The sequence below is a fragment of the Tachysurus fulvidraco genome, chromosome 1, assembly GCF_022655615.1.
Source record: "Tachysurus fulvidraco isolate hzauxx_2018 chromosome 1, HZAU_PFXX_2.0, whole genome shotgun sequence".
Lineage (NCBI taxonomy): Eukaryota > Metazoa > Chordata > Actinopteri > Siluriformes > Bagridae > Tachysurus > Tachysurus fulvidraco.
This window is the reverse complement of record NC_062518.1, coordinates 27,519,128-27,533,658: the sequence shown is the minus strand read 5'-3', so window position 1 is coordinate 27,533,658 and position 14,531 is coordinate 27,519,128. Positions and strand designations below refer to the sequence as shown.

Sequence of the window (14,531 nt, the reverse complement as noted above, 5' to 3'; positions counted from 1 at the left end):
AAACATTACCTGGTAGTCAAAATATCAAAGAGCTAGGGTTGCCACCTTTCAATGAGGAAAAATAAGGTGCACCATCAGAACTTTTTTATAATATTGCTGTTATGATTTACAGTTGCATTAATCTAACATTTATAATCATACAAGAGACCCCATTTGAGACCATTTAACATTGTATGGATTAATGAAGAGGAAAAAGATGGCTGACCTGATAAAAAAAAAACCAAGATTTTTAAGGCAAAACATTATTTCATTTATATAATATTGGATAATCTGATATGGGTATTTAGACTTTGTAAATCATTATATTTATGAATTGCAAAATAAAACTATAAAGAAATACAGAAACTTTATACCTTGCATTATGATAATGACTCAAAGCACAAAAACTCAGTCCACAAAGGAAAGGCTTTAGAAGATGATCAACATTTTCCCAAGAGATCTAAATCATAATAATGACCTGAAATAACTTGATGATTATGCACAGCTCTACAAAGTAAATCCCATCATAATCACCAACTCAAGATGTGGGTAAAAAACTTTACCTTGCTTTAACAAGGTATCAGTTACAAAGGATGCACACTTATGAATGCTGCACTTGATTTATCGTGGTTTCATTATTTACATGACAAAAACATGCAATTTTAACAGGACCATGTACAAGTTTTTATATCCATTGTATCTGACTGCATTGCTGTGTTAATAATGGTTTCTTTTTTAGATACTCCACTGGCTTTGTTTGCTTCCTGAGTGTGTTCTACCCTTTGCATGCTTTGATGATTCCACAGTAAACCTCTCTGTATATGGATCCCAACTCTGCTTCTGAGTCTAACATGAATAAAATCCTCATGCTGAATTTAATATCATCGAATGTTGCACTTTTTACTTTTTAGTCAGTTAGACATCATCAGTGCATGAAAACCACAATTGTGGTGAGAGGATATTATCACTCACTGATTCACAAGGCTGATGCTGTGTAAGTACTTACCTGGCAGGGGCAATACCATGATCAAGGAGGTGGTTTGCCCAGAGCGAGGCTCGGCCATTGCTCTCGAGCTGTACTGACCTTTTCGAATTCCCAAAATGCGGGAATCTCGACTGCATAATTTCTGATAGTGGGGGACTGCGTTCGCGCTCTCCCGTTTTGTTATGGCCTAATGGTTGGAGAGTCTGACTCGTAATCCTAAGGTTGTGGGTTCGAGTCTCGGGCCGGCCACGACTGAGGTGCCCTTGAGCAAGGCACTGAACCCCCCAACTGCTCCCCGGGTGCCGCAGCATAAATGACTGCCCACTACTCCGGGTGTGTGTTCACGGTGTGCGTGTTCACTGCTGTGTGTGTGCACACTTTGGATGGGTCAAATGCAGAGAACAAATTCTGAGTATGGGTCACCGTACTTAGCCGTATGTCATGTCACTTTTTACTTATTAAAAGTCCTTTATTAAAATAATAATAATAATAATAATAAAACCCCACATATGAAGTTCGGAACTGAACTTTCTGTAATCAGATTGTCAGGTACCTCATCTTTTATCAAGACAGATCTCCTCTTGATGTGAGATGGCATTTGAGTGTAGAAACTTCCAGGAAATATGAGGATTCTGCTTTATTTGTATTCCTCCATAAATATGAAAATGGTGGTGTCACCTCTCGTAGGATAAACTTGGTGAAACTAATCAGGGAGACAATTAATCTGGCATGTTTAGTAATGCTTCAGATTAGTATTAAATATTAGCACCATATGACACCTGAGCTCTGATTATAAAGGAAATTTTAATTTAATATAAGGATAAGAGAACATATTGACTGGAAGCTTGTAAGCAGAGTTGTAATGCACGTGTCTTCTGCTGTAAAGCCTAACATCTCAGCTTAACACATAGGTGTTTTATTGTTCTTATTTCAGTTACCTCCTGCATATTTAAGGCAAACGTCTCTTTGCCTATTGTACTGCAGAAATATGTCAGCAGCGTGTGTGTACATGAGTGAATTTTTGACAAAGTCAAGTTTAAACTTGGTTAATAAATATTTCGAACGTGCCGGCAGGGTGGGCCATTAGCCGAGCAGACACGTCTGGCGGCTTTCTCTCTTCCCGCCAGACTTCACATTAACAGTTGTCTGCCTTTCCTGATAGACTTTCTTTGACATTGTCAAAAGCAGAAGATAAAATATTGAGGATGCATCGCAAATTGCTAAACGTGTTTACACATTGGGCCCATATTCTCTGTGAACACATCTCACACTATTAAATATACTTTATAAATCCAATGGACTCTCAGAACTCATAGTGCCGGGTTGCTGTCCCATATCTCATGGTGCACTACGCTCAGTAGTGATAGCTGCTGGCTTTGTGAAGATTTATTGGTTTTGTTCTCAGGCCCAGTTTCACTGCTGTGTCCTTCTACCGAGGTGGAACCATCAGAGTTCAGTTATGTGCTACTGAATGGATTAGACATTCCAGGATTTTGTATTTATTTTTGTTTTTAAATTGTCCTTCACGGTAAATGGCTCCAGGGCTTCGATAACAAAGTCGATCTGTGGAAGAGACATGCTGCATCTAACAAACTTGGAGCGCAACGCGGAAAGGCGGCGCACGCTTCCTCTTCCACATGAGAAAACTGACAAAGACCTACTGTACAATCAAGTGTACAGGCAGGTAATACAGGGCATCAGGACACAGAGAAATACAGATTTAGGTCATTTCCACCTTTATGAATTTTACCTTTGGTTGATAGAGAAGGATGCTGTTCAGTGGATTGTTTAAAGGCACAATCCTGTAATGTACCCTAGTCTGTAGCGCCCATGTGACAAGGAAGTTTGTTATTTGGGCTCGGAGGATTCTACCGTTAATAACCGAGCAGCACTTATTGTATAGATTGGAACAAAAAATCGTCCGCATTTCAAATTTTTTATTTATTAATTTTTTTAAATGAGACTTTCTATTTGTTTATTTAGGTTTAGAATATCAATTATTCATTTAATTCACCATTGCTACAGTAGCATACAGCTTACCTTGATGTTCGTGGGTGAAACCTACATGGCATGCAGAAGCAGTGGTTCTCCAGCCAGAACTTCCATTAGCGGCTTCATAGTGCCAGTGAGAGCAAAGATCCAGCTTTCACGGAGGACGAGAAACCTTCCATAAGTCCCACAAGGCCTCAGCATTTCAGCAGAACCAACAATTCCACATTCATTCTAGATAGTTCTAATATTTCATCTAAAAAACATATGACAGAACCTTAGTGTATGTGGAGACGTGGTAGCAGTCGTTTTGCTTCTCACTCTCATATCAACTACAACTTCCGTTTCATTTCCTAAATCAGAGATGAACAAGACTGCTCAGGGTTTTATCGATTCTACTTAGTTCTGCTTTACTTCAGGGAACATTAATTACACTTTGGTTTTAAATTGATAGAAGGAGAAGCTTTTCTAAACTGAAGAGTTGGGTTTTTACACGGAGTAGGAACTGGATATTATAGCTGCATTTTTTTGAGTGTGACTGTATATACATAGTTATATCAAACAATGCATTTTTTTAAATTCATTCATTCACTCATTTTCTACCGCTTATCCGAACTTCTCGGGTCACGGAGAGCCTGTGCCTATCTCAGGCATCATCGGGCATCAAGGCAGGATACACCCTGGACGGAGTGCCAACCCGTCACAGGGCACACTCTAACACTACGGACAATTTTCTAGAGATGCCAATCAACCTACCATGCATGTCTTTGGATCAGGGGAGGAAACCGGAGTACCCGGAGGAAACCCCCGAGGCACGGGGAGAACATGTAAACTCCGCACACACAAGGTGGAGGCGGGAATCGAACCCCCAACCCTGGAGGTGTGAGGCAAACATGCTAACCACTAAGTCATCATGCTCCCCCACATTTTTTTAAATTAATATAAAAAAAAAAAATTAAGATTTTTTTTATAATAGTCTGGTTCATTAGAGCTTTATTAAAGAGAAGAAGAAACAAAGCAGCTCAATTAAACCCCATAAATGTTGTTCTTAATATAAAGTGGAACCTGAAAGTTTTATTACAGATGTATCCCTAGTATTCTAACAATTTAATGACATTTAATGACAGGTTTACAAAATATCCGAGTCAACTTCCGGTAAAAGCTTTTATATATGATTTCTTATTATAAAAATCCACAATCTGTATGAAATATTTGACTAAATTGAAGCCTAAAACTAGAGATTGATTATTCATGCCTAGCTCACTCTATGTAGAAATTGTCTGTTGCAAATCTAGCAATGCTTTTTCAAATAAATATGCAAATAGGCACATGAAAAAAATGATAGCTACAGAACAAAGATGGCAAGATACTACTAATAAGCTTAAAAATCATATTTGAATAATATTCCTTTAAGACTAAAAAGAACCATACATCACTGCACAATTTCTACTGAGTGAAAACTACACTGAATACACATTGCGGATATTGTAATATAAAGATGATAAAATCGAACCTGACCAGAAATGACTGTCATGTCTCTTTATATGATTCAGATTTAATTCATCTTTTGTTCTTTGGGATCTGATCCATCGTTTTCCATCCATCATGTTGGTGTCATTTAAACTACTAAATAATTTTTAAATAAACATTTCAAATATATGTGTGTGTGTGTGTGTGTGTGTGTGTGTGTGTGTGTGTGTGTGTGTGTGTGTGTGTGTGTGTGTGTGTGTGTGTGTGTGTGTGTGTGTGTGAGTGTAAGAGAGAGAGATTGTTCCAGGCTGACCCCTGGATGCCCCGAGTCTCCTGGGATAGACTCCAGGCTCGCCACAAAAAATTGTAGCTACCAGTTACAGGGTAAATCTTACATAATACAGTTCATATAGTCGGTAATTACTAAGTAAGTAGTAATGAAATAATCGTTTACTTATTCATTGTAAACTATGCAGGAATTACATCTCTTGGAGAACTAGTTAGCTTACGACTGATGAATGATCACAGATCTTAGCTTTTGTAGTTATTTATAACTATCTGTTACATATAGCAGGGAACGTTTGGTACAGCACTTATTTATAAAAGATGTTAATAGCTATATAGTCATTGGTTCATTTGTAGAGTCGAATACTAATGAGTGAGGTCACTTTATACCATGTTCATGAGCACTTTACTTTACACCATTAACCTTGCATTAACCGTATGCCTTCTAGGCAGCGGATGTAGTGAATAACAGAGATTTGAATGTGGAAATGGCCTGTTTGATGGACGCGTTTATGGCTGTTATAGGCGGGATTGTGTTACTCTCATTACTGTGTATTTGTTACATGAGCAGCTAAGCACTAAGTGCTACTATTGTTAAAGCAGTCAGATTACTGGATTACCGTCTAAGCATCTCCACTAGAGACAGAGACGGGATAAAGAGATTAAGTTGCTTCTCCCTGGACTGTAGTGTCTCCGGTTGGAATTCGTCTAGTGACAGCTTCTATGGATTTTTGGTGAATCATGACTGAAGCTATTGAATAAAGGCAGCATAAAAAAACAGAGATAATGTGGTAGTACAATAACTAGTTATGAACAAGTGGATTTAGAGGTTTACAATAGAGAGATAATGCAATGCTGAATACAAGCGTGGACAGCTGTAGATTTGTACAATTTTTCTCCACTCGAATCCTAAGTCAATGGTTAAATGGTGCTGATAAGGTCTAATTTTGGGACAAGACCAAAATGGAAGCAGGAACCTGTTACGTCGTTATGGAAACCTCTAAACACAACAGCTGCGATGCAGAGGAGAAAAAAGACTCTTGTTATGCTGCTGCAGATGATGACGATGATGATAATGATGATGTGTATCTTGTCAATGATGATGATGATGATGATGATGATGATGCTATCTATCAGGAATTTGCCGAATTGGACTTCTTCCAGTTACCAGACTCCAAAAGCATCGTGTCAGACGATTCTTTCTATCCACCTGACAATTCAGTCACCTCTCAGAGATCCCCAACCCCTGAGGGTCCAGAGCCTCTTACATTTTTCATGGCATGCTCCAGCAACAATGCCATCATAGTCAAAATTATGATCAGGCAAGGAGTCAGTAAAGAGGAAGTTCGAGAAGTGGATAAAAACAACAGGGTAAGTTTTGACAGCAGTGTAATTTAGCCTGCCAATATGTATGACCTCTACACCCATTCTGTCGGAACAGAGCTTTGCTTTTTGCTCTTAAGTTCTGAATAAAACAATTATATTCTTAAGGCAACTTGTGCATGCTTTTTGTGCATGATTTTAAAGGGAACACAAAAAGGGACTATTTTATACACACACACACACACACACACACACATTATTTCTTCCTATAGCTTCATTATTATTTGCCTTAATGCCTTAATTGGTTGCTATAATGACAAAGTAATTCAGACATTAAGCTGCTAAACTCTCGTATGTCTTTGGAGCACTACCCTGGTTAACCTGCTTATTCTAACCCATAACTGTCTTCAATGTGGCATATTAAAGGCACTGTCTCTACATCACAGTGCTCTGTCTCTACCATGACATGGATCTGGAAAAAATTGTGTTAGACAAACACCTGTTTTTTTTTTTTGTGTGTGTGTTTTTGTAGTCTAAATTATTTTGAACATGCATGGCCATCAAGCATTCATTTAGACAGATTCCTCTGTAGTAATATGTAATTATGAGCCCTAGACTAGGCGGCTGCTGATTAAAAAAAAAGAAGGCAATCACACAATAATTAACTGTATAATATTCCAGGAGCTATTCACGGCACAGTGGGTGTCGACGGAGACTGAAGAATTGGTTTTGAACTGGGAACAGACCTGCTGTTACACCAAAGCACTGAGGAGGGTGTGATTATGACGTTAGAGATGATAGGTGTGGGATAACTGCAGCATGTTTATGCAAAGGTTATTATCATATCAAAGAGTTCGGTACATCCGTCATTCTGGGAATGCTCTTTAGGGATGGGGTTAAACTCATGAAGAAGCTGCTGGGCAATTTTTGGAAGTTTCCAGTTGCTCTACACCATAAGCTGCATTAACAACAAGTAACTTAGCTCAGGCATTTGTGTAATACTGTCCTGGAAAATGCAGAAATGATATTACTGATGATTCTCAAACTAGTAAAAGAACTTAACAGAAATGTGTGAAGTAGACTTTTCTCTATCGATGCAAGATTTGAGAGGAGAGACCATTTTAGCTAGCGGTGATATATGAAGCTCGTAGAACAACGACAGATGCATGAATGTCCTTAGTCCTTATATTTCGAGAAATCGAATCAACTACATGTATTAACATTAAGTTGCATGTAACAGAAGGATTAACTCCTTCAGACTCGCATGGTTCTTGGATTAAACCAATAAAATTGGAGTTGGTCCCTTATCAACCAGTGTTGTAATGTAACGAAGTACAAATACTTCGTTACTGTACTTAAGTAGAAATGTCACGTATCTGTACTTTACTTCGCTATTTAAATCTATGTCAACTTTCACTTTTACTCCACTACATTTCCGAGATAAAATGTATACTTTTACTCCGTTATATTTCCACTAAGCATCTTCGTTACTCGTTACTACAAAATAAAATCAGAAGAAATGTGTGCAACGGCAATAAGGGAGGTTTGGCGAATCACTGCTCCTAGATTGTATTACGCTCCGCATGCTGTACGGAGCGTAATACAAATAATATCAGATACTTTAAGACTTTTACTTGAGTAAAATTCTGAAAGGTGACTTTCACTTCTACCAAAGTCTTTTTCTAGTACGATACTTGTACTTTTACTCAAGTATTGCTTTCTAATACTTTATACAACACTGTTATCAACCAAGGGGGGCACGGTGGCTTAGTGGTTAGCACGTTCGCCTCACACCTCCAGGGTCGGGGTTCGATTCCCGCCTCTGCCTTGTGTGTGCGGAGTTTGCATGTTCTCCCCGTGCCTCGGGGGTTTCCTCTGGGTACTCCGGTTTCCTCCCCCGGTCCAAAGACATGCATGGTAGGTTGATTGGCATCTCTGGAAAATTGTCCATAGTGTGTGAGTCTGTGAGTGAATGAGTGTGTGTGTGCGCGCGCCCTGTGATGGGTTGGCACTCCGTCCAGCGTGTATCCTGCCTTGATGCCCGATGACGCCTGAGATAGGCACAGGCTCCCCGTGACCCGAGGTAGTTCGGATAAAGCGGTAGAAATGAGAGTGTTATCAACCAATCCCAAAGGAGACCTGACCCCTAATTTGAATGAGCTGAGACAGTTTCAGGCATCATGTTTAATCAGACACACTTCAGGCATCCCTGATATTGGATATGATTTAAAAAAAAATCTAATAACATAGCATAAATAATAGCATAAATCTTAATTTAGATTCATTTCAACATTGGAGAAGAGTAAATATCTAGTGTGTGAAAATCATTTGCTCACTGGAAACAAATCAGGTCTGAAGTACATTTGTAGATTTATGGCATTTAGCAGACGCCCTTATCCAGAGCGACTTACATTTTTATCTCATTTTTTTTATACAACTGAGCAATTAAGGGTTAAGGGCCTTGCTCAGGGGCCCAGCATTGGTAGCTTGGTGGACGTAGGAATCGAACTCACAACCTTTCCCATTGGTAGTCCAACACCTTAACCACTAGACTACCTACATCTCTATCTGGAGCTTGAGTAACGAATTAGAGAATGGGGAACTGTCTAAAGCAAGACTTAACAAACAGTGCTGTCATTTCTATATCCGGTTTTAGTTCCCCAGTGTTTTCCACATGTATTTCTGGTTTAGGCCACGCCCACACAAATCTATACACACACACACACACACACACACACACACACACACACACACACACACACACACACATATATATGTGTTTCTATTTATGACACCCTTAGTACACATACCTAAACATTTCAGCCTAGAATAGATGTGTTTAATTAAAGCATCAAGTGCTCTTAATCCTCCTCCCTAAAATCTGAGCTTTAATTAGAAGGTATTTGCATTCAGCACCCTTATTGTTCTGAATTAAGCGGAACAGACAGGAAGTGCGCTCTGTATTTGTGCCACAGTTCCCTACAGCTCCTTATGTCCATGCTTACAGGGTGTTCACCAGCATATACAGTTTATCACCATATATTAACCTTTCTGTTCGAGCACAGACGCCTTTAATATCAACATATTTACCCAACACTGTGCAGCACCTACAGTAGGAAAGACAAATGTCAGTTTCGCTTTACAAGAACCGAGGAGGATTTCCCGTTTTTTTTCTTACTGTGAAAACAAAAATTCCATCAACTGCTTCTTTGTCTGGACGCGAGACAGAAGCGTATCATGACGCACTGAATGGATCGACCCTCAGTGACCTACTGCTTTGTGTCGGCAGACGCACAGAGACGCGGTGGCTGCTGGGGAAGGAATTACTCTGCCAGTTTTCTGCGTATCTGTTGTTCTCCACTAAAAGCTCACGCAGTTACACGCTGCATTATGTTGTGATTGCAATTCAAATTTACTCAGCTGTGTATGAGTTACTACAAAGAGAATAAGAGCACACTTAACCTCATATGAAAACAGATGATTATCCTCTCATCAGAAAAGGCTGCTGTAGCAATTTTATCTACTCATAATTCCTTTTCCGCCAATCATTTTTTCATTAAGAACAAAATAGTCCACATTATTTGGTATATATGTTACTGCATCATTTACATTTACCAGACACCCTTATCCAATCAGGGGCCCAGCAGTGGCAGCTTTGGTGGATTTGGGATTCAATCTCGTGACCTTCCGATCGGTAGTCCAACACCTTAACCACCAAGCTACCACATCCCTGTGGTTCGGTCATCGTTCTGAACCTCAAGTTTCTTTACAGTCATCTTAAGCGTGTCTGAATACTCTTATCTATGACATTATGTGCAACCATGTGCAATACTCTCCAATGTGTAAGAAAACTAAGGAAGATCTTGTTGCATAGATGGAGAAGTCTTTATTGTAATATTGCAGTCTCAAAGCACGTAGAAGTACCTTGGATTCAGCGGTGGTAGATTAAACTCCAAACAAACACTCAACCTTAAATGCCGCTTAATTCATGACTTTTAATGTTAATAAGGTTCCGCTCTCTATGTTAATGAGTGCATGAAAATCATTCTGTCTGTGATTCTTCTGATGGCCCACTGCTGTTCACATGCTATAATCCATCAGAGTCGTTCATAGGCGATAAACCACTATTGTGTGAAGCACTGGTCTGAAAACAGTTGTTAATTTTCCGTCCTTAAACAGCTGTATTGTACTATGACATTTAAACAACTTTGGATGCGACTATTAAGCTATTAAACTATGACACTTTTGGTCTGCATCATGTTTACATTGCTCAAGTATATCACTATTTATTTTACTTGATATATTAAAAATAATTTTGTTTATTGAATGTCACTTTAGGTCTGAATACATTGGTTACAGTTTTCTAACTTGTGTGCATTTAAATCCAAGACAGAAATGTGCAGTGTCTGTTGGAGATGAGTTTTAAAACACAAAGTTTTAATGGCTTTGTATGGTTCTGTTACATTAATATGAAAGATCATTTTGCATCCTCAACATTTCCCTTTGGGTTTTTTGCTGTCTGATGAACTGTGGCTGTATATCATTAATAATAATTTTCTTTTTTTTTACATCTGACTTCCCACTGTTTCTGCCGTTCCTGTCATAAATAATGTTTTTGCCTAAAGCTAATATAAAAATATATATGTAAAATCCCACTTGTTTTTATTTTGCTTTGTTTTATATAACCCTGAACTCTCCCAAATTCTCCTACAGGACAAGCTAATGTCTGCTTATATTATCTTTTTATTTTACTATATAGAAATAATGTAAAGATTATACATGAATAGTCTCATTTATTATTATTTAGAAGTAGGAATACATTACATCTATGTACAGTATTTTGCAGATGCCCATATCAAGAAAGAATAATATTTATGTCATTTATTCAACTGAGCAGTTAAATGATGAGGGTTGATGGTTAAGGGCAAGCGGTGGCTGTTTGGCATTACTGAGATTTGAACTCACTACCTTCTCAGTGGTCTAACATCTGGATGATCGGGATATCTGGGTGTAGATGAGTTTTAATCTTACCATTTACATTTACATCATTTGGAAGACTTACATTACCTCTTTTTTTTAATACAGCTGAGCAATTGAGGGTTAAGGGCCTTGCTCAGGTGCCCAACAGTGGCAGCTAGGTGGACCTGGGATCGAACTCACAACCTTCTGACTGGTAGCCCAACACAAGACTACGTATCGCTCCAATGATGATCTGTTTATTACCTGCAGTAATTCCTCTACATTACTCATAAACAGATCATCATTGGAGCGATACATAGTCTTTAATCTTGTGTTTAGTTTATTTTGGAGCATTCATTCATTCATTTTCTACCGCTTATCTGAACTTCTCGGGTCACAGGGAGCCTGTCACCGGGCATCAAGACAGGATACACCCTGGACGGAGTGCCAACCCATCGCAGGGCACACTCTCATTCACTCACACACTCACACACTATGGACAATTTTCCAGAGATGCCAATCAACCTACCATGCATGTCTTTGGACCGGGGGAGGAAACCGGAGTACCCGGAGGAAACCCCCGAGGCACGGGGAGAACATGCAAACTCCACATACACAAGGCGGAGGCGGGAATCGAACCCCCAACCCTGGAGGTGTGAGGCAAAAGTGCTAACCACTAAGCCATCAGAGTTTGGAGCAATTCATTTAAATTATTTATTTGTACAGCATGTTTAGTAATTTACATTGTCAACAGCAGCTTTACAGGAATAGAAACATTCAGAAGAAAAAATAAGTTTCAAATTTAAATGTATATTTGCCTACATGCCATTTGTACATGTTTTCAAAAATATGGCCCAAATAAGTAATCCTTTAAAGACTAAAACTTCACCTTCAGAAAACTTCATGTTTAGCTGAATTAACCCCCGAACCTGCACAGCCCACTAACATCACAATCTCTTGACCAACTTCTCACCTTTTTCACAATCCCTTCATTATAAACCTTGTATGCTGAGTGTCTAAGGTCAGGGTTAAGGGTTTGCAGCCTTTGTCTTGCAGCTTTCACAGTGCATTGTCTGTGAATCTCAGACAGGTCTGATTGTGGCGTGCTATCAAGGCTATGTGGACGTCGTCATGGCTCTCTCGCAGTGTCCATACGTGGATGTGAACTGGCAAGACAGTGAGGGCAACACAGCTCTCATGACAGCTGCACAAGCAGGTAGAACAGTTAAAACCTTTTTTATTTAAAAAAATAAACGAATCATATAAAAAAATATGATAAAAAACACATATCTGATATGTTTTTATTCCATTCCTTAAAGATGTGGGCAGGTGCACTATGATCAAGCTCTAATACACTGTGTTCAGGTCTAATAAATTGTTGCTGCATATTTGACAGTCTACTTTTTTGTAAATTTAGGTCACATTATGATCACCAATTTTTTACTGAACTACTACACCGGGGTGGATATTGAACTCAGAAACTGTCACGGCTTCACTGCTGTTATGAAAGCAGCCGTGCAGGGCCGTGCCAACTGCGTCCGTGCCCTTATGATGTCAGGTATTGTACCTCGGTATTCTCACTTAGCCAGTAATATTACTTCTTGATGTATATCCAGATTAATCATCAGACCCTACAGACAATCATGAGGTGCAAGCTGAAGAACCCTTTATAATTTTATGCATAACTAACTGATATTTAATCAAGTGGGTTAAAGAGTGTTTTCTTGTCTTTTTTATTTCACCCTCATCTATTTTGTCGTCTATTACCCAAGCACTTTGTCACCATCTTTAACTAAGCTGTGATTATTAGGAGAGACTCAGCTTTGGCATTGTGTTACCTCTGACTCGCTGGCTCTCTCCTGCAGGTGCGGATGTCGACGTAAGGGACTACGGGCGTAAGCTGACGGCGCTCGAGTGGGCACTTTTCACAGGACGCTATGAGACAGCGTGGATGATGCAGAGGCTTATGGTCCGGCCGTGTGCCGAGCAGTTCTGCGATTCATTCCGCATGGAGTGGCCCATGTTGTCTCAACTGGTGCGCCAGGCACAGGAGCCCCAACCGTGCTGGAGGAAGGTGTCGGAGGGCATGTGTGGCAACTTTAACCTTGGAATTAGGTCGGAGCCTCTGGAGGAGGGGGTGCTAGACTACATGGTACGTCTGACCACAGCGCTGGCAAGTCCACTTGTGGCAACTGCCTGCAGCACAGTATGCCCAGGGAGCCCACCATGTGTAGGCAAACATCGACCAGCTGTCCCAGATATCCTGCGGGACAATGAAAAGCGGGCAGAAGATCTTAAATGTCCAGAGAACTATACGCGTCTCTTCCAAAACGGTCGGATGCTGCTGGGTTTCAAGGAACAGGAACAATGTGCCAGCCTGCAAGTGCCAACGCTGCCAGATGTGGTTTTGGCATCCAGCATGACACTGCGCAGAAACAGCCTGCTGCCGCTGTACAAGATACGCAGGAGGAGCGTGTCACCGGGTCTGGTGGTGCCCAAAGTACGCCTGTGCAAGGCTCCACCACCGACCTACACACCTGAGAGGAACCGGTGCAGGAGCAAGAATTCACAGTACCTGCAGGTTCCTAAGTGGAAATACAAAGCATTGAAGGAGGAGACGGAGCAGGAAAAGCAAAACAAAAAACTAGGGCTTCATATCGTGAAGAAGAGATGATACAAACATAGATGATTGTATGTGTTCCGTAATGTCTTCCTCTGTCCCGGGGACTCTCATCTTTACCAAGACAAGCTGACTGCTGTAAGCATTAAGATATGCAACATAATATATAGCAGAAATGTCACTCTGGACTTTTTTTGGTGGATCTTCAAATTGACATGATATCTTACAGCTAGTATATTCATGAAATTATTTTTATTCCAAGTGTCAATCACTTTAGAGGAAAATATTTGATTTTTTTTTTTTTACATGAACAGCTTTTTCTTCTCTCAATGTAAATAAACAGCTAGTGTTAAAATACATCACATTATTAAACTGGTGCATATATCATTCTAAGTAAATGTATAAGGATCTGTAATGAATGTTATGTCAGTTGTTCATTTCTAAGGTCTGAAATGTCCACCTATAGCACATTAATACAGCTTATGTCGTGCAGTGTGTCCGGTAGGGGGTGGTATTGTACCTAGGCATCACTACAGCCGAGGCACAGCATCACAGCGTTTAACCCAGGAACATTCTCATCTTTATTCTCAGTGTGTGGCCCTGTAATTATATCTTAATTCTTCTCTCTGATATGCTCTTATCACACTGAAATTAACAACAAAGATGAATATCTAGGCAATTAGAAAGGCCAATAATCATGTCTAATTCCTAATTTACTTCATCAGCAAATTGCTCTGAACCCTGATTCGGTTTAAGTAAAGAGTACAGTGTGCAAATTAAGACTGAGGACATGTCTCTAAATATGATTGTTAAGGAAAAACAAATGAAAAAAGTTAAATAAATATCAGATTGTCGGTTATCTGCACATTTATAGACGGATAACTGTCCTAACCTGTTTTAATAAGCTCCACTTTTCTGTTT

General features: G+C 39.6%; 1 protein-coding gene and 1 non-coding gene across 2 annotated transcripts; both read left to right on the top strand.

Annotated features, from left to right (window-relative positions):
* Positions 1-977: 977 nt before the first annotated feature.
* LOC113657641 lies at positions 978-1,141 on the top strand. The gene has a single exon (XR_003444203.2). It is a non-coding gene; the product is annotated as a U1 spliceosomal RNA (small nuclear RNA).
* Positions 1,142-5,594: 4,453 nt separating this feature from the next.
* Positions 5,595-14,156, top strand: ankrd33bb (ankyrin repeat domain 33Bb). The gene is made up of 4 exons (XM_027169491.2): positions 5,595-6,079; positions 12,077-12,206; positions 12,408-12,548; positions 12,856-14,156. Exons 1-4 carry the CDS (start codon positions 5,672-5,674, stop codon positions 13,662-13,664), a joined length of 1,488 nt encoding a protein of 495 aa, XP_027025292.2. The 5' UTR covers positions 5,595-5,671; the 3' UTR covers positions 13,665-14,156.
* The last annotated feature ends 375 nt before the right edge of the window (positions 14,157-14,531 follow it).